A 20868-nucleotide genomic window follows, 5' to 3' on the forward strand; every position below is an offset into this window, starting at 1 on the left:
AATGGCAACAAGATGCATTTCTTTCCCTGACCTTCCTTCAAAGTCAAGATATTTTTGGGGCCAAAGATGAACTAAGAGAGATAGGAAAAGTGTGTGATGGAAGGATTATTCTGGGTATCTGAGAAAGACTGTAAGTAGGAAGCAATGAACTGAAGAGTAATTCAAACTGGTGTTCAGTGTTCTAAACTATGAGTTATTCAGCATTTCAAACTGACAGCATGTAAATGTAAATTTTATTAACTGCAGAGCAATAAAATTTTGTAAGTTTCTGTCATTTTGAATTTTAGTGGTTCAGATTGAAGCCTCCAGCTTTTTAAATCACAACTTGTAGGAGCACAGCTCTAAAGCATCCACTACTCTTAAATGTGTGCTTTTCAAAACCTCATTATTGCCTTTGCTCACAAAATATCCTTCTCAGGATCCAGGTCTGCATGTCTCGTGTCAATGATAGGCTGACAGGCTCATGCCCTCTGTTATGTTTACATTGTATATTGTATAAAGTTTTCTGCTCTTCATTCTCACCAGGCAGAAAATAAAACAGGATTAGCAGTGATATCACCCTTCAGACCAGCCAGATTTTCTCCTTTGATCTCAAAAAATTTCTTTGCATGTGCAGTGCAAGAGTCTGGCTCAAGGATCCTTGTTTTGCTCTTGAGACAGACATTCCCTGATTCAGGAAAATTAAAACATATTAATGCCTACCAGTTAAAGCTGAGATCTAGCAGGCAATATCTTGGAAAAGCTCTTGCATGACAAAGTTAGATCAGTGGAGAACTTTGCTAATATTTTACTGGATAACAAAGCTCAAATAGAAGGCAGTTTTGTATAGGCAAAGGATTACAGGAACTCAGCCAAACAGCTCAGAAATTTATGAGACCAATTTTTCTTTTTGTCAGAAGATTACAACTGCCACTGAAGAACCAAAGTGAAGTGATAGAATTGCACAGCATCCAACAGGTTGTGTTTGCCAGCAGGGATCTAAAATCCAGCCACTTCACTTGATGTGCTCCAGCAGTCACAGATACATACTGTCTGTGTCTGTCTGTCTGTGGGTGTACATTGGTCCATTTAAAAGGAACACTAGCAACTCAAATATCATATTTCCTTTGACAAACATGTATTCTAGTTACAAGTAAGAATAGAAAATCACTTCAAACATTTCAAATTGTGTTGAACGGTGAGAAGGATTAGACACCATATCTAATTCTAAGTCTGAATCTCAATTCTCATAGCAGTCTAGATTTTTTTTTATAGTATTTCTTTATGTAATAAGCTGAGTAAGCTCTCAATTAATTGAATATATTGTCAAACTGAATATTATTTTGAGTGTGTTATTAACTGGCAAGAATTTTACCTAAGTAAGGTAAAAACAACAGAAACAGATCCATTATAAGATGTTAAAAGTATATGTGTTGGAATTCTCAGGAAACAGAAAATAATACATAATCTTTCACTAGTAATAATTGCATGTTCTCAAAACCTTAATTGCAACCTTAATTTCTTCTTGGTCTACTTGAGTACAGAATTAGATATGCAAATTCTGTCACAGTTTTCGTTCAGTTTTTCCTGGTGTGCTTCTCTTAACTCTCTCTTCCTTAGTATTCTATATTTATCATGTTGCTAATACATCTCTATGGTTTGGCTCGATGTAGATCTGAGATTATCATACCACAAAACTACTTCATCTCCATCAGAACCACCTACAGTTTTGGCATCAGTAATAGAATTGCCCTCAAGACGTAAAGTTTACTGAGAAGAAATTTATTTGGAAGTACATAAGCTAGTGTTGAGGAAAAACAGTTTGAGTGAGTCACAACTTTTGATACCACATCAGAAGAAAATTGATACAAAGTAGGGGTTTGAAAATCAGTTATCCCAGAGATGTAATTCTACTGCTCAAATTCCCCTATGGAAAATTGGGAGCTAGTTGTGATTTTAGTTTGTCATGTGCAATAAGAAAGACATACAGAAAAACCAGCAGAAATATTAGCTCTTTGTCATTCCAGCTGAGACACATTGACACTGAGAACTTTACTGTGCTAAATGATATAAATAATGCCTAAGAAAGCATGTTTATTAGAGCTACAACAGGTCAGCTAATGAATTGGACTGTGGTGCCCAGCTCCCAGCCAGGACGTCAGCTCTCCAGTTTGCTGGATGTCACAGCGGCTGAAGTAGCTGGAGGGACTTGTATCCAGCTTGATTGCTCAAGTCATGGCTCAGGTCGCTGATGAAGATGAGCTCAGGTGAGGCTGTGGTGTGGGTGAGGTGTGGGTGCACGTTCATTGCTGCCAATGGTGGTAGCAAACCATGGAGGGGGTGTGGATGGTGACATCCTGAACTGCTGCAGCTGCTGGGTCCCGAGCACAGTCAGAGCCCTCTGCCACAGCGGGTACTGACACGCATGCCTGTTGGGCACAGAAGACATTTCAAAGCTGATTAAGATGTTACATTAAACTATTCAGATGGGGATCATTTTCTGGAGAAGCACACTAGGGTGGTTAGTACTTTGCCTTTATTTGCTGACATGGCAATGAAGTGGCACAGCTGATAGCTGGCTGGTTGGTTTGTGGAGGAAACACTAGGCTTCATCCTCTCGAGTACTGTATCTTATACAGACTCTAACGACAGGACATAGCTGAGTTGGAAGATACTAAATGACACTTCACAGATATTTCACACATATATAATTTTGGACTGGAATAGTTGTCTGCTCAAGAAAATCAGTCTCGGGTGTCTGCAGTCACTGCAAACCTACCTCTCCCATGAAAGTTTCACAGGAAAGTGTACATCAAATAACCCCAGTATGAGCTATACACCTGACTGCATTGTTTGAATATTCACAGCAGCTAAAATCTGTAGTCAGACATGAGGATCTCAGTTCCCTAGGTGATGGACACAGGTACAGCCAATAGATCATATTTGTTCCTTAAAAATTGCAAATTGCAATCTAGGGAAAAAGGAAAGTAATTTGCCACAGTCATGGGGCACAAGCAAGGAACAATGAGACAATTTTATACAATATGATAGACAACTGTACTGGATCATCAGTACCTTCCAGCTGCCAAGTACTTATAGATGAGGTTGTGCAGTGGAGAAGCAGAGGAGTAGATGCTCTACAGTGACCAGTACAATAAAGTCTAGGAGTCTAGGGAACTAATTAGCTTTGAGCACTTTGAAAGCATGGTTGGCATGTGCCCCAGTGAACACAGAACTGCGCTGTCATGACTATAATATTTGCAGTTTAATGTTGGAGATAAAAGTATATTTGGAGAGGTCAAAGTAGGAAACTCTGAGCTCTTTTCTTGCCTTTGAGGCTGACAACATATATGACTTTGAGCAGGTCATCTAGACTTGGCAAAAAGGGGATTGCAGTGGGTTTCCAATGTCAAGATTCATTCAACTCATCTGTGTACGGCTCCTTGGATGAAGATCAATAGTGAATAGTTATTGCTGTGGAAGCTGATCATAAAAGTGTTGAAAGGGATATATTCACTATCATGGGAGTCTTGAAAAAGCATTTGCAATTAAGAATTTATTCAGAAAATTGAGTTTGTCTTCTTCTGAATTGTTCACACAGTCTTCACAGACTGATAGATTATATAATTTATATAATTATAATTATATAATTTAATATATATTAAATATATATTAAATTATATAATTATATTTTAATAATTGACATATTTCTGGCTTTAATTGACATATTTCCAAGGGATTTCTTTTGGCATATAGTTCAAAGTTAAAAAGAATGTTAATAAGGACCTCTAGGCAAGTGAAAAATAGGATGCATTGCAACACAGGTTTACTTCATGTGTCATATTAATGTGACAGTTGATTTGCTGAAAGATTTCTTAGACATGGGCAATTTAGACATGGCAGTGTATTGGGTTTGCATGTCCAGGTTTTGGTAGTGGGGGGTGCGGGAGGACATACAGGGGTGGCTTCTCTGACAAGCTGCCAGAATCTTCCCTCATGTCCGACAGAGCCAATACCAGCTGGCTCCAAGATGGACCTGCCACTGGCCATGGTCAAGCCAACAGCAACAGTGGCAGTGCCTCTAGGACTTAAGGAGAGGGGGGAAAAACCTGCACAAGTGCATCTGAAGAACAGAGTGAGAATATGTGAGACAAACAAACATGCAGACACCAAGGTCAGTGAAGAAGGAGGGGAAGGAGCTGCTTCAAGCACCAGAGCAGAGATTTATCCCCCTGCAGCCTGTAGTGCAGACCCTGGAGAGGCAGGTGGTCTGTTGAGGTCCATGGTGGAGCAGAGATCCACCAGCAGCCCCTAGAGGACCCCATGCTGGAGCAGGCAGATCCTCGAAGGAAGCTGTGATCCTTGGAAACCCACGGTGAAGCAGGGAAAGAGTGTGAGGGGTCCTCCCCGAGACAGTGTGTGATGAACTGACCACAGCTCCCATTGCTTATCCTCTTGCACCTCTTGGAGGAAGGAGTTAGAGAATTTATGAGTGAAGATGAGCCTGGGAAAAAAGGGAGGGGTGATGGAAAGGTGTTTTAAGTTTTGGGTTTATTTCTTTTTCCTACTCTGATTTGATTAGTAATAAATAAAACTAATTTCCCCAAGTTAAGCTGGTTTTGCCCATGATGGTAGTTGGTGAGAGATTTCTCCCTGCCCTTATCTCAGTCCATGAACCTTTCATTGTATTTTCTCTCCCCTGGGCAGCTGAGGAAAGGGGTGACAGTGGCTTTGGTGTGCACCTGACATCCAGCCAAGGTCAACCCACCATAGGTAGATATAAACTATGTGGATTTTCATGAAGAGTAGCTACACATTAAGGCAGAAAAGTGGAAATAAGTAGATAAGGTGAAGATGGGAGACTTAGATAAAGAGAAGATTATAATGGATGTTACTGGAAGAAGTATCAGGTTGCAGGGGGTGGGCTACCTGAGCAGTAAGTTTCAGGTGCAACATTGTGTAATGCATTTCTTAATGAGCTGCCCAAAAAAAGCAGGATCAAGCTGATTAACTGGTAAGAGGATTTTGGGAAGCTACAGCAGAGACTCAAGATACTGGGCCAAGAGAACTGGATAACTGTGGCCTGAAACCCTTGATGTCATACAGCCATATAGAGTGCAAAGTCATGCACTTGGAAACTAGCAACTAAATCTTCAGGGGAAAATGAGACTTAATAGCTAAAAGTTTAAAAGGAGAATGAGATGGCTGTTAGATCTACTGGAAATGTGATTTCTGTGTGATAAAAAGCAAATGCAATTGTTGTGCACAGTAAAAAAAGCTGGGGAAAAGGAGAAGGAAAGTGGATGTTTGAGATTACTGCACTTGTCTTCCCAAATAGGCGTGCTGAGGCTCTGCCTTCCAGGAAGCATCTAAACATCTTCCTGCTGATGGGAATTAATTCCCTTTAAAAAAAAAAAATTCATTTGCTTGTGTGTGTAGCTTTGTTTCACTTATTAAACTGTCATTATCTCAACCTTCATCTCTTGATTTTGTACTTCTGATTCTCTCCTCACTCCTGCTGAGGGAGAATGAGCAAGTGACTGGGTGGGAGCTTCTCTGTCAGGTGGGGTGTTGTGGTTTCACCCCAGCTGGCAACCAAGCCCCATGCAGCTTCTTGCACACTCCACCATCAGCAGGACTGGGGAAAGAATTGTAAGAGTAAACACACAACATAGAAAAAAACCACCAGGCTCTAGAACAAACTTCCAGGAAGAGTGGTGAGGGCAAATGGCTTGCCTACTTTTGTGATGGAACTCGATGGTTTCCTTCAGGAATTCAACAACAGGACACCAGTGATTCAGGTGAGTCCTTCCAAACATGCAGTACATGCTAGAAAAGAATTTTGGATTTTCCATGTTGTTATAAAAGGAAAAAGAAAAAAAAGAAAAAAGACTTTGTTTTGAACTGGTAACAGGTCAAGACTGTGAGAAAGACAGCTTTCTCCATTATTCCAACAAGCATTGAGGTTTGGAGACAAGAAACAGGAGTTCCCAGTGATCGTCTGTGTTCATGTGGGAAATTCCAAATTTTCATGACTGTCTCAGTAGAAGTTAGATGTAATTCCTTTATAAAATAATTCTTATTCTGAAGACCCCTTGTCTTTCTGTAACTGTTGTTGTTAGCCTGGCTGTTGCTGGCCTTTATACCCTGAGTTGGATAGTGTGCTTTAGTGAGAAAAAGTGTTTACCACACTGAAAACGTGGTGTGGCTTTATTAGTAAATTCAGCTAGTGGAAAGACAAGAGAACTTGTTTGTCCATTCACACAACTGGAGAGTAGGTTTCCAATGTGTGTTTTTCATGTTAGCTGTGGCTAGAATTACTGATCATGTCTTAAGTACTAGCCAGATGTCAGTGAGCTATTTCTCTTTCCCCAATACAGGCAAAAAGGTAGCGCCTTACACAAATTAAAGTTACTGCTGACATTTCTTTTCTCTCCCCTCCCAAGCACAGACAATGTAGGAGGAGATAGTTTCAGTGGGACCACATACCTTGGTCACTTTTGCCAGAGGGAGGATGCGGTCAGCTTTCTCTTAAACATTTAGCTTGGCCTCCACCGTCTCATGCTCGGTGAACCTCATTGGTTCTGTTTTACTGGGTAGTTTGTGGGGAGCAGCTGGCTAGTGGTTCTTCCCTGTTTTATTAGGGAATGTAGTTCATAAAAGTTGCGGCCTTCAGCTTAACCATATTCCTGTGTGGAAAGTCTTGTTCACTGCAGTGTCTGGGCCACAGACGTTTACATCACTGTAATCAACAGCATTTGAAACAGTTACTCCTTAAGTGACCTTAGGTTAGCAGGATGCAAGATGGAAGAATGCCCTTCCAAAAGCAAGGATTTCCAAGTTGAGTAGGAACTGGTTTTTACATGTATAAAAACAAGTCATTATTTACCATTTCCACTCAGTGGTCCGGCTAGTCAGCCACATTAATCAGAGTTTCACTCAAGGCAGAGTCATCAGGCAGTGCAGAAGAAAACACTGTCTGGTAAAGACATTAGAGATGATACTGATGAAGAAGAAACAGTTTGGGTTTTATTTGCAAATCTGTAGTGCAATTAAAACCAACAGCTGCTTTCTACTCTGCTCCAGAGATGGGTGGCAAAATCAACATTATAATGGAAGTAAATATGTTTTCTTTTTAAATGCACACTCCACTTTTGTGGCAACAATTTTATTTTTCTTTTCAAGGACACTTTCCTCATTCAAACAAATGTAATGTCAATTTCCACCTTGAAGAAGAGGAGCATCTACAGATCCCAGCTACAGAGACTGGAAATAGAAAAATTGGTATGAATGAAACTCAAAAGAGAATGAGTATTGTTGTATAATCATGGGAAGAAAAAGCAGAACAAAAATTAAAAGAATGTCTTGTGTTGGTAACAGAGGACACAGTTCATGTCAATCACTCTGAGAAATGTGTTGTTTCCATCAAGCGCTGTAAGGACAGCACAGATGACTCGGTAGCTAATGACCCTGCATTCCTGAAGAGGATGGCAAAAAGGTTGAAGGCTCTCACACATGCTATTCCTTTTACTCTCAGCGCAGATTCCACCTCATTCAGCTTGATTCATTCTTTTTCTCAGTGCTTGGGAGAAGCATACATCTATTTCCTATGTAGGTAATAATTTTTGGTGCTTTTGTAGATACTTGCATGAAGGGAATGCAACCTTATAGAATGTTCTAAAAAAACCCCTCCCACATTCACAGAGTTCTAGTTTGCATTTGTACAGTTTGCATTTGCAAATATGGTTGACTGTGTATGCCACAGTTGTTTAGTCAGGGCAACTTAAGAACAAGGGGGCAAAGGAACCAAAACTGGAACTGTGCTATTTCTTCTTCAAACTGAAATGAATTACCAAAAATGGTTTTCTAATTAAACTGGCACAAAATGACAGGAGAAAAAAAAAAACCAGAGTATTTCTGACTGCCAGCTCAAAACATGAGCAGAAACGAAAAACAATGGCTTGCACTGAAAAAATGTAACCAGGGGTTTGTTGGGGAAAATGTGAAGGAGGCAACTAGTGACATCCAAGAGCAGCACAAAATTCACCGGTGCCAGGAATGAAAGTTCCTTTTGACCCAGATGAGGAGTGAGCTGAGTGCCTCGCTATGTCTCCTGAGATGGAGGAAGATGTTGCACAGAAGATGTGGACTAAGAAGAGTGAATACTAAAAACTCCCACACTTGTCTCTGACCCTCAGAAATTCCCACAGATTTCCCCTTCCAGCCCTTCTTCCTCACCTACATAAAAGCTCTGACTTCTCCACCACTGCCTGTCTCCTCTCCTAAACATCTCTGGCCCCTCCTGTCACACTCTATTACTTCTGTCGCCCCAAAACTCATTCAGCAGTTGCAGTGACTCCACTTAGGGAGAGTTACCAAGCCTTTAAATAGTCAAGCCTTTGCAACTAGAAGTGAACTGAAACAACTTCAGTGATACCCTGAAGAACTAAAATAAGTAAAAACATTTATTAAACTCACTGCCCAGCTGATAAAGGTGGAAGATATAGTAATGGCATAGAGCAGCAGCAACAAACAATCTTACAGACTCTTCAAAGTCCTCAAGTTAAAGTCTGTGTAACTTAAATATAAGTCTTCTGGGTTTACTTTTCTCAGCAACCTTCCATGGACTCCTGAGAGGTGTTTTCAAATGCCCACAGCTCTACTGATCAAGAACTATTGAAATGAGGGGAATTGAAATGAAGTCACATAGCTGTTTCCTCACTTTTTTTGAAATACAGATATAGAAAACTATCTATACCATTTGTTTCACATATTAAGAAGTCGATTTAACTCAGAAGAAAATGGTCAAGTAAAGTAATAGGCCAAAACTTGACAGAGAATGAGGATGCAATTACTTTCTTGTTTGTAGCCTTAATGAAATATGGGAATTTTAAAATTGTTGTCATCTCAGTTATTATTCATAATATTCTCAATTACCAGTGGATTAGCAGTGAATTTTCATCATGAAGAAATAATATAAAGTATATAGAAAGTATAATAAAAACCCCAAAAGAGCAACTATCAAAATACAGACAGAATGTCAAATAAACAATACATATTTATTTAACAATATATATTTATTTTTCACTGAAAAGTGACCCAGGTACTTTTCAAAGTAACTGCTCAAGGACTTTTTTCTTAGTATTTTAAAAATGCGTAAGTCTCAAATTATTTGTACACTGCCATCAATGATTCTTTTTTTACAGCAGTGTTCTGTTTATTAATTCCAGTGTTTTTCAACTGTGAAGTATCAAAAAGTTCAAGACTAGCTTCATTTCATCTGTAAAATGCTATCCATATTTAGTTAAGAAGGCAATGACAAAACTAGTTCAATTTGAAAGCCTCCCAGAGGGGATGTGTTGGTAGCAAAAATTTGTATCACTCTACGTAAAATTACACCACACTCTTAATGCACTTGCTGAACATCGCAAGCAAGATGTGTAAAGATTTGCAGTCAGATTGTTTGCTCTGTTATGCTAGTAAAGTTAAATAATGGTAAACAACACTCTTTGGTAGTATTATTGCTGAAGCATTAACTCCACCAGGCAGATTTTTCTCGTACACTGATCTTTTGTATAATAAAAAAGGATTTTAGTACATCCCCATCATTCATAGACTTATGCAGGGAGGTTTTGGGGGGCTGAGTTGTCCATTTGCGTTACAATCTCCTGGGGTAGTTTCCATTCATTTTTCTTGGTAGTCAACAGCAAGCACACGTTTATCCACACCAAGTATTCCTTCTATTTCCAAAATCATGCTTTAGTATCTAAGTGCTTATTTAAATAGATCAGATAAACAGGGTCAAGACAAATCTAAGCCCATGAAGATGAAACAGCTTTTTCTATATTGCACGTTCATTTAGATGATGATGCTGATTTTTAATAAGCTTGGGTAATTTGAGAAGGAAAAACTAATATAATTTAAGAAGTAAATTAAATTTTGGGATCTGTATTAGAACACACACATTTCTTTGTGGTATTTCAAATGAAAATACACATAGTCTGGACACCTGGAGCACCTTGCTCTCTCATCATTCTGCTTTTGCACACACAGCTTCTCATCTTGTGGGTTAAATAGAACCTACTTCTCCTCAAGAGCATCAGAAAGCTTTAAATTAATATTTCGTACTTTTTTCTTAATGTGGCTGAGGCAGAATTTCAGAAATATGAGCAGTTCCACCAACATTGGTTTATCAATCAGGTGTCTGCCCTGGAGTGAGAAGTGAAGCTTTTAAATGTCTAATGCCAATTGTACAACTGTTCAGTAGGTCAGAAATCATTAAGGAAAATTTCACGTTTGTCCCTATTGCTCTTCCTTCCAAGAAATGCTGTTCAGCTGAGCCCTGATGCTGATCCTGCTGAAGTGCCAAGTTAAGAGAACTTGCAGTACAATTAGGCTAAAAGATGATCTGAAGTGGAAAACAGTTAATGAATGACACGTTTAATTTGATTCAAAGTATGGAGTGACAAAGGTGTGTGTCTCGTTTTCCATTAGAATTTAAAGTACTTTATGGTGTACCACCCCCCCCTCCTATTTTTTTTTCCCCAGAATGTCATTGGGAAAGCATTTAGCCTCAATTGTGCAAACACATGAATACATGATTTACAAGGAACTTCTTAATCCTGCTGAGGACTGAGTAAAACAGTGCACTCATAATATTGGAAATTTCAGACATACATTTCATAAAGAAAACCTGAAAGAGACTGAAACAGGTTTGATCTCTATGCAGGCATTATACAAAGTTGTTCTAAAAATTCTTAGCTTGTTATTGAATCCAGTAAAATACATCAATATTTTAAAGAGTTCCAGCTGCCTCTGTTCAAATTGTCATATAAATGATGCCCAAAGAATTGTTGTCACTCAAACTGGAAAAATATGTCAAATAGAGGCTTGCAGAGACTTGGTACTATTGGATATCATTATTAATGACTTTTGAATAGAGTATAGATCTCAGAGTTCCAGATGTAACCAAGTTGGGATGGCTGGTATGCATTTTGGAGGACAAAATTTTAAATAAAATTATATTATATTATAAAATTATATATATATAATATTATATAATATTATATGACAAATTATGGAAGTAGCCTGAAACACAGGATTCAAATCAATGGGGAAAAGCAGAAAGCATTACAGTTAAACAGAAATAAAGCTTCAGCATTTATGAAATGCCAATAACAAGAGAGGATTCAGAGGATTTTTTAGTAAATCAGGATTGGTATGAGTCAGCAATGTCATACCGTCAGGAAAACAAACATCATACTGGGATATATAAACAGGAGTCTCGTATGTAAGACACATGAAGTAATACTTCCCCTCTACTCAGTATTCCCAGGGCCTCAACAGAAGTACTGTATCCAGTTTTTGGCACAGTACTGCAAGAAAGTGGAGAGAGGCCAAAGGAAAGCAACAAGAATAATCAGAAGTCTAGAAAAGACAACCCAGGGAAAGACTGACTGAAGAGGAGTTGTTTAGTCTATGGGAAAGACGACAAGCCAAAGGGACACTGTCAGTCTTCAAACACGGGGAAGGCTGATGCAAAAGAGGAGTCTATAGCCTGTTCTCCCCGGCCATGGTGCGTGATAAAGTAACAGTCTAAAATTCAGCTACCTCAGCTAGGTTTTCAGCCTACCCTGCCGAGGGCTACCTCGGTAAATTTTCTTACTGATTGCCTATATGGATAGAAAAGTTCTGAGATTGTGTAAGAAAGTGGTGGAGTCCTTAGAACTAGGATTGTTCAGTCTGCAGAAAAGAAGGCTCCAGGGTGACCTTACTGTGGCCTTTCAGTACCTAACGGGGGTATGGGAGCCAGAAAGTGACTTCATACAAGTGCATGTAGAGATAGAACAAGGGGGACTGGCTTTAAACTGAAAGAGGGGAGGGTTAGATTAGATATCAAGAACCAATTCTTCACTGTGAGGGTGGTGAGGCACTGGCACAGGCTGCCCAGAGAAGCTGTGGATGCCCCATCCTCGGCAGTATTCAAGGCCAGGGTGGATGGGGCTTTGAGCAACCTGGGATAGTGGAAGGTGTCCCTGCCCATAGCAGGGGGTTTGGAACGAGATGATCTTTAAGGACCCTCTCAACACAAACCATTCAGCGACTCTACAACGTAGTTGCCATATTTAGTTGCCACAGCCACACCCAGCGGCTTCCCCGGGCAGTCCCACACGGGGCGACCCCGTCCCTGCAGCGGGACACCCGGGCCCTAGCCCCGCCCCCCGTTGCTCGGTTACCGCGCCTGGCGTCACTGCGGAGCCCAAGGCACCGCGGCGTGCGGCCGCGAGCCGGGCTGAACCATCTCATCACCCTGAGGGGGCAGAAGTGGGTGTGTCCCGAAGCAGCTGCTGGACTTGTCGCTGTAGCTTCCGCCCGCAATCTACCGCTTTCCCCCCCTTCCCTCAGCGCTGTCGTTGGTTTCGCCCCGCGCGGGCCATAGCGACGGCGGGGGCGCCGAAGATGGCGGCGCTGGTTTCTCCGTCGCTGCCGGCTTCGTGAGCGCGGCGCTCGCTTTTCCCCCTGTCCTGTCCTCGCTCCTGCACCCGGCTCCTCCCGGCTGCTCTCAGCCTCTTATTGCTCGCCGGGACCATAGAGATCATGTCAGACTCGGAGGAGGAGGAGAGTCCAGACCGCCAGCTCAAGCTGGTGGTGCTGGGGGACGGCACCACTGGCAAGGTCAGTGTCGGCCCGCCGGCAGCTCCTCTCCCTCGCCGCGGTGCCCCGAGCCCTTTCCCGGCCTTCCCCTTCACGCTGCCCCTGGCTGCTGCTGAGGAAGGAGCAGCCCGCGGCGGCTTCCAGTCTGTCGCGCAGCCGCTGTCGCGGTACCCGGCTGGCTGCTCCCCCTGGGCTCCAGACCCTGCACGGGAGACGCGGGCTTCCCGCCGGTATCCGCGCCGTGCCCGGCAGCCAGACCCTCTGACGGGGCTTCCGCACCCGAGGAGGCATCGTCAACAAATAGACGTACACGACTGTAATCCAATTTTCTTGAGCCGTAAGAAAAGGAGCGGCGAATAACGTAACTCCTGTGGTGCTGACGGAGTTTCCTTCTGATCCCCGTGCGCTGCTGATGGCGCGCTGGAGGCAGGAGTTCCTTGGCTGGAGTCGCTGGAATAGCCCAAAGTCGTTCTCGGTGGCTGCAGTGCCCCGGGCGCGGAGGGCTCGGGCCGGGCTGGAGCACGTGGATTCGCGGCTCCCCTCGAAAGGACGAGCAGGGAAGGTCGCTTAGAAGGGTCTGCAGGTGCCCTTCGTTTCGGATGCAGAGCTACCAACCTCCCGAGCTGGACAGAGCAGTTTGCATCTAGCGGAGTTAGTATTCCAGAGTTTGAAAAGGCACTGCTGGGTCCATTTAGTTTTCGTTTGTAACTTTTATGATTTTGGTTTTTTTCCCCTATCTATAATCACCATAATGAAATCCTGTTTATAAAAGTTTATTTTTCAACAATAATCAGACAATAAAACAATCAAACAATAATCCAACAAATTTCTCTTTGTGAAAGAGAAGTTTTGAGAAGGAGAGACCAAAGAAGGCAAAAGAGGGGCTGCTTTCTTAACCATTAAAGTAGTAACTGATCTTAACTATACACTTGAACATATCTATTGTCATATGGAGCCCAAATAATTTTGTGAGATACACTTAAATTTATTGTGTGCTTGAAGTATGCAGTTTTTTTCCTCTGTCGTTTACTTCTGAAATTATAGGGAGAAGAAATTCTGCCTGACTCACAGTTCATATGAAAAGTGGAAATGTTCTTAGACCTGGTTTAAATGAACTGCCTTAAATTAATAGGAATAAGCTGTTAGTGAGAGTACATGTGGTTTTGCTCACTTATTCAGAGCTCTATGAAGAAACAAAACATTTTTTTATGTTTCCAGCAATTCTAAGCCCAGTCTGAAGTGGTATTGTGTTCATCTGAGTCAGTAGATGGGCAATTCCAACCAGCTGTGTGATGAGAGCATAATAAATGCACAGAATTGACAGCTGAAGTGCTGCTTCACTGGTAGCATTTCCCAGGAGTTTTTAATTAAAACTGAAGAGTCCTTTCACTACTGCTGTTGAGCAGCTTGTGGCAAGCCCTCTCGCCAAACGTGGGCTTTCAAGCGTTCTTGAGTTTTGATGTATATTCCTGGTGGTTCCTACCTCTCTCACAGGAGCTGCCACTCACTGCATCTCCTGCTGACTCTAGGAATCTCATGCTTCCAGGGCAGGTTATTGAGCATGAACAGCAGCAATACTCTGGTGGGCTGCTTTTCCTCCTGTCCCCCCTAGATGATGCTGTAATAGAGGCTCCTTCGTGCCATCCCAATGGCCTGGCAGCACACACATGACCTAACAGATTTATTGTAAGGTCTTGTAAAAACAGAGAAGCAATTGGGTCATGGAATGGGAAGATAAAATGTACCTAGTGCTATTTCAAGCACCTCAGAAGACTAAATTGTTGAGGTTCCTCTCTTTTGTTGGCTACTTGTTCTGCTTACTTGTTAAAACGTGTATTTCTATGTGTTTTCAACTCTAAATTGCCTGGCTCGCACATCTGGATTGTAGCTGGTCTTTACACACATGCATACTTAAAATCTCTTTTACTGTGCAAGGTGTTAGTTTTTCTCTTCCTCTGTCACTCTGGGATCATGAGACTGGAGGAGTGTAGAAAATGATGGGATATGTCTGGAATACTGTATCTTGTGTTTAGTATGAGGTGTTCACATTTGACTTCTGTCTTTTGCCCCCTCTTAAAAAGAAAAAAAAATTGTTGTTGTGGGTCAGGTGGAAACTTGCTTTCTGTTTTCCTCATCTATTGCTTAGAAGCAATGTGACTCTGGTCCTGTGCAAGGATTAGTGGCAGCTTAAAAACAAATCAGTGTCAGTTCAAGCTAAGGGTAGTATTTGTACTTACCCTAGCAAGGAATTACTCTATCTGTGAGGCAAGGGGGGGAGGCTGTGCTTCTAGTCATTTGTTTTGAGGTGATTGAATGGATAATTGGAGACCTAGAATTTTAAGGGTAGCAATAAGCACTGCCAGAGCAAACTCAAGTAGAGAAGAGTAAAAATGGAAGAAAGCATAAGAGAAGTGAGACAGAGCAGAATCTGTAAAACTCTTAGAATAAAATAGAGATGGTAAGGTAATGGTGAACTGTGAAAAAGAAAATTGAGGGAAGCAAGACTGGTTAGTCAGAAGATAATAGAGAATGATTTTAATGAACTAGACAAACTAAGAAAATCTAAAAAGCAATCAGAAGTGGGGACAATGTGAGATGAAAATAAACAGCAATTATTAATAGCAGTTGGCTCTTTGATTTTGTGTATAGGAAGGGCACGTATAGACACAGCAGCCTTACATGTCTAAGTTTTAAATCAGCCCTCTCTTCCTGAGCCGAAATGATTTTCCATTAAAATAAACCAGCATTACTAGTATGGATTGAAAAAAAAAATGTTATGATCCAAGTATTTCTACTCTTTTTGTGCACAGATTGGCTTAATACTGAAATATACAAGGATGCTGATTTGAGGTAGAATGCTATGATTTGCTACTGTTGAAAAATGTTTTGGGCCTGTGGAAGCAAATCCTGGAGCTATTCATGGGAAGGGAGGTCCTGAAAAATAGGTGTGCCGAGGTTCTGTTTATTTGCTATCTGTTGTAGCTGGGACTGAAGTGTGGTAGCAGAAACAGCCTACCTTTTCCTTCTGTTAACAATGGATGATGAAAATGAAAGAATGAATGCTCAAGCTGGTATGGGAGTTTGCAGGAGCTAAAACAGGCTGGCATAAAAAGTAGTGTCCTGCTTACTTTAGGGTTTTTTAGGATACCAGATTTTTAAGCATTGTGGCAATTCTGAATTGTCTTGTTACAGTCAGGCTCAAAAACTTCATCGATGGTGACAAAAATATTGTTGTCACTGTTGAGTCTTGCAAATGGAAAATTGAACGAAGTGTGCTGTGCTGATTGGCCCAGCTGCATCAAATAGATCTACGGCAAATGTCAAGAAGTTATGATAATTTTCTCTTTTTCAGTGAACAAAGTTGCATCAGTAGGTAGGAGTGGGATGGAAGGACATCAGCTTGGACAGCTGTGTGTTTTTATGGCAGTTAAAGCATTTCATTATTTAGCCTAGTGTTTGTTTTTATTTTGTTTGTCCTAAAATTTTTGCCACTCGGATAGGACATAACTGAGGGATGGGTGTAGCTGTGCATGGATAATGGCATTGACGTTCTAGAAGGGAGTGAGGGAAGGGATAGAGACGTGGTTTTTTGGAAAGTGGATTTTCAATTAGTGGCTGAAGTTTGTACATTGGTGCAAATTCATGGCTTCAGAACTATGTGCTTGCATCTAATTGAATTTTGGGTTTAGTTTTCTTTCTTCCAACTATGATATTACACTTTATCACTGCTTTCTCAAAACTTTATTCTGTAGGACTTTACTCAAAGAGTTGTCATTGGTGGGGTTTTCTCTACAAGTTTCTGGTTGCCCTGGTGAGTAGTCATTTTCAGAGATGGCTATCATTGCTTGTTCTGTTTGACTTTCAATTTACTTCAATTTATTGATTTTTCAGTTTATTTCATAGATATTGTTTGATTTTTTTCCTATTTACTCATTATGTAGGCCTTTAGGAACAGCATGTCAGCAGTTCATACCGAATTATTGACATTGAAAAACAGAAGTGAGAAACTGTCATGCCTTTCATGTAAGGTTGAATTCCGTCTTTGCTTCTTTCAAAAACACCTTGCCAAATATCCTATTGTAATTTGCGCTTAGAATACTGTATTTTTTTTTTTTTTTACTGCTATCTTGGTTGCTGTACGTTAGCACCCAAAGACGTTTTCTTGTCTGAAAGGAGGGGCTTTTTAACACCAGCCTTCAATAGTGTATTGATATTTAGAAGAGGATGTCGACCTTCACTTTGAAGTATTTAAGGCAAGTGTATGAACCTTCCAAACTGATGGAATTTTAGCTGGAAATTCTGCCCTGCAAGCTGGTGTCCTGGTTGTCTTGGTAGAGGGGCAAAGGAACAAGGCCTTTGTGCTATCGTACTGTTCTCTGACCCCAACATTAAGGGGTGGAATTGTATGGAACGCAACCTTTCTAAAAAACAATCACTGATTACTTATTTATTTTTACAACTAAAGTTCTACTGAACCATTATTTAACTTCCATTATTTGTTATATAGCTTATATTCAACATATCCTCTCAGTTAAAACTGTTGAGCAAAATCTTTTATGGCAAGCATGGCAGTGAACACTTCTGGGATTTGAAGGGAGTATTTGCATTGTAAAGGTACTTGAATATGCATTGACATAACTTCTTTGTTTATTGTTGTAAAGAAGTTTGGACTGTTGCTCTTAGCATTTTGTGGATAAATGCTTGTTTTGTGAATAAATAGAGGACCCTAGACTGGTAATCCAACACCTTCCTTGAGCTCTAACATTTATTAGGAAAAAATTTAAAAGGGAGTTAGTCAATGATTTTGTGCTATAAATTCCTTTGCATTCAAGAGCACAGTAGAGAAAAACTGTTTAAGTGGACTTTGCCATGCTGTTGATTACTTCCTGCTCTTACAGGTTGGCTGTTAATTGAATGTATATCATTTATTTTTACTAACACCTGTAGAAGTCCTCAGGGAACATTGAGTATAACGGAATGATAAACTAATATTTACTGAGCCTTTAAAACAAGAAGGGAGTGGTTACTTATTTAATGAGGATCTAAATTAGTGTGTTGAAGAATATAGAATTTGATAATATAGTCAAATGATCCTTGTACCTGTACTCTAGGCTCTAGTTACTTTTCCAAAAAGGTACATTTCAAGAAGACTGAATGGTGTATTCATGCAGCCGTCTTGTTCTCATCTACATCTTTAAGGTCATGACAGATTAAAGATAATGTCTTTGTAATCTTGACATGCTAACTGTTGGGATTAAATGAATCAGTTCTACTGACTCTTCAATACTGCAGTCTGAATCTGTATTGAATTTTATTTTGTGTATGTTGTTAGTATTACTGTCACATAGCTGAAGCACGATTCATCCTGAGGCACGATGAATCTTCTCACGATTCATCCTCTGTGGTCTTCCCCCTTTCCACAGTGATATAAATATATAAGCATACTCATGCTATTTCTAGTTTACTTGCTTTTTTCCCCATTTGTTTATTTATTTTTAATCCTCTTGGGGCTTGAGTTCAGTGAAGTAAATGAAAATGTTGCCATAAGCTGTAACTGACTTATTGGATTGTTTCCTAAACATATCTTCTGATATCATATAATTCATTATATATATGGGAGTGATAGGAATATAAATATGATATAGAAACATAAAAACAGTAAATCTTGTTTTATTTACTTAAAAGGAAATTTAATAGTTGAATAAATGTTTGCCTATTCATACTAGAGCTTTAATGCTGGAGCTCTGGTGATCATGTTTTAATGCAAAAAAAAAGTTTGTACATTCGACATCATTAGCCTAATTTAGATCTTTGTTATAACCTTCTGTTCATAGACCTTGCCTGTTCTCATATCTCAGAACTGTTGGCATTATTTTGCTCTTGCATTTTTGACTTAATGTGCTCTTAACAGCAATTTCTGATAACAGTTGGAGTAACTCATCTCTTCAGGTCTTGATGAATGGAAAACTGGCAAGAAAAAGCCCTTCTGGCCCGTTTTGAGTTTTCTCAGACAGTGTAAGGGTTTTGTTAGCCTCTTAGTATTTTTCCTTCTCTAAATAGATAAATAAATATTTAGATTATTTTTTTCTGTAGTTAATTTGTATTTATATTTACAAATGTCATGTCAACAAGAGATTTTTAAGTGTACACTATTTTGATGTGGGTTGTATTTTATAATTTTTAATATTTAGTGTTAATTTTTTTCACAATACAAATTTCCGTATTATTTATGATTGTACCACTGTTTTCTCCTTTTCTGTTTTGTGGGCTTTTTTGTGTTCTTTCCTTTTCTACTCCCACCCACCTTTTTTTTTTTAAATTTTTGTCTTGAATGGAGACCTTAAATTGCCACAAAATTGTTACTGACAGAATATAAATGCCTTGCTTCAGTAGTTAATCTAGGTTAGTTTTGTATCTTTTTAGCAGTATATAGTAAAAGCTTATTATTATGTCAACAATGTATTGGTTTGCTTTCATAAATCCACAAAATACGAACTGAAGAAATAAGTTTTCAAAGTTCTGCTGAAAGGAATGATTCTTTAAATATGCATTCTTATATGAGTTCAGCTTTTTTTTCTGTGTGCAAGAAAGTACCCTTCCCATTGCAGAGTTCCTGTAATCCCTGATCCTGAAACTGATGTACAGAGGCAGAAATCTTGGCACAGTTAGGAGCCCCCTGCGGGATTCTGCACTGTGCAGATCTCTATTCCCTCCCAGAAAGAGGTCTGGGATCATGGTGTTCTTTACTAGGGGAGGACCCTTGTTTTGGAAATGAATGCTTTTTAAAAGTGCTAAGATCTTCAGGTACAGATAGTGCCACTTAGATTTGTGTCAGTTTGAGCATACTAATGATACCTTATGAAAATCTGTGTAACATTTTGTTATAGGACTGTTACAGTATTTTTGAAATCAAAGGAAATACGCACCTTGCTTCTTTTTGCATAAATTAGTAGCCTTTGCCACCTCCTGTTATTATGTTGAAACTGACTGGAGTGCTTGTCAATCCAAGTCCATGAACACTGTTAGCATTCATTGATTTAAAAAGTGCTTAACTGTATTTCATACTTCTGGGTTAACATAAAGTTTATTGCTGTTTAAAATGACAATTTGATACTGTTCTGTTTTAGACATCCTTAGCTACACGTTTTGCTCAAGAAACATTTGGAAAACAGTACAAACAAACCATAGGACTGGACTTCTTCTTGAAAAGGATATTATTGCCAGGTAAGAGAATAAAAACTAACACTGAAAGGTTGGGTGGCAGCAAGACTTGCAGAAACAGATTTGTCAGAGTAATGTGTACTAAATAAGGTTAGTGCAGTGATTTTTATGGCAAAGTAAATTAGGTTGTTCAGAGAATATTTTGTTTGTACATTTTTGCCAGGTGACAAAGAGTTATGCATTTTCAACTTACGTCTCTAAGTAAAGCACTGAATTCAAATAAAAGGAATGCTATCTATATTGATGAATTTTATTATCCCTGCTTGAGTGCACTCACTTTCCATGTGGTTAGTGTAACACACAACAATGAAATGGAACTTTAAACATATTAATTGAAAAAGTATATGTATTTTGAAAGAAATATATATGTTTTTAAATGAAATACACAATTCATATTTGAGTTGTGTGAGAGAAACATAATGCAGCTATGGACTCACAGTGGTCTAATATGCGAATGCTGTTTTATGCAAGGCAGCATGAAATTGCTGGTATTTAATAGACCACTAAAATTTAGGGTCCCTTGGCACTCATAAAAATACAGTTTGAGCATTCAAGATGTTTCACTTCACGACAGGAAAGAAACTATTTAGATGCCAGTTGCAGCACACTGTGTGGAAAATGCAAAGAAATAATTAAAAAAGAATAATTGCTGGTTAAGTTTGTCTCTGAACAATTGGGGTTTAAAATATGTCTTTTCACTGACTTTTGTGTGCTCATATTCTAAATATGCAAGTATATAATTAAAAACATTTACTTCTGGATTCAGAAATCAGAAGTTAGAAAAAGTATATGTAATTATTAAAAGTTGTAGTGAGATTTGATGAAGTTGATGCAGGTTCTATAGTTCTGTCTTCTCCTTGTGAAGGGTGGGGAGGGAAGCAAACCCAGAAATTAAGCATTTTATCTGTAACCTGAAGTTATTAGAAAATATATGCAGTTCTTTAACTTTTTTTAAAAATATATATTGCAAATAATTTCTTCATTATGTTTATATATTTTCTTAAGTGAAACAGA

General features: G+C 39.6%; 1 protein-coding gene across 4 annotated transcripts in view; it reads left to right on the forward strand.

Annotated features, from left to right (window-relative positions):
* Positions 1-12399: 12399 nt before the first annotated feature.
* RAB28 (RAB28, member RAS oncogene family) overlaps positions 12400-20868 on the forward strand; it is a 61759-nt gene continuing 53290 nt past the window's right edge. For 2 of the 4 annotated variants that reach the window (XR_006020498.1, XM_042053177.1), the window contains exons 1-2: positions 12402-12654; positions 19761-19857. Coding sequence is in view for 2 of the 4 variants with exons in the window: in XM_042053177.1 (XP_041909111.1) it covers positions 12577-12654; positions 19761-19857 (175 nt within the window). In the remaining 2 variants the exon portion in view is untranslated. Of the gene's footprint in view, positions 12655-19760; positions 19858-20868 lie in introns of all 4 variants that reach the window. The other 2 variants (XR_006020497.1, XM_042053176.1) reach the window with 2 other exon arrangements.

This window comes from Corvus kubaryi, unplaced genomic scaffold (assembly GCF_017639235.1).
Source record: "Corvus kubaryi isolate FWS band 111438036 unplaced genomic scaffold, C.kubaryi_AGA036_p1.0 split1-131, whole genome shotgun sequence".
Classification (NCBI taxonomy): domain Eukaryota; kingdom Metazoa; phylum Chordata; class Aves; order Passeriformes; family Corvidae; genus Corvus; species Corvus kubaryi.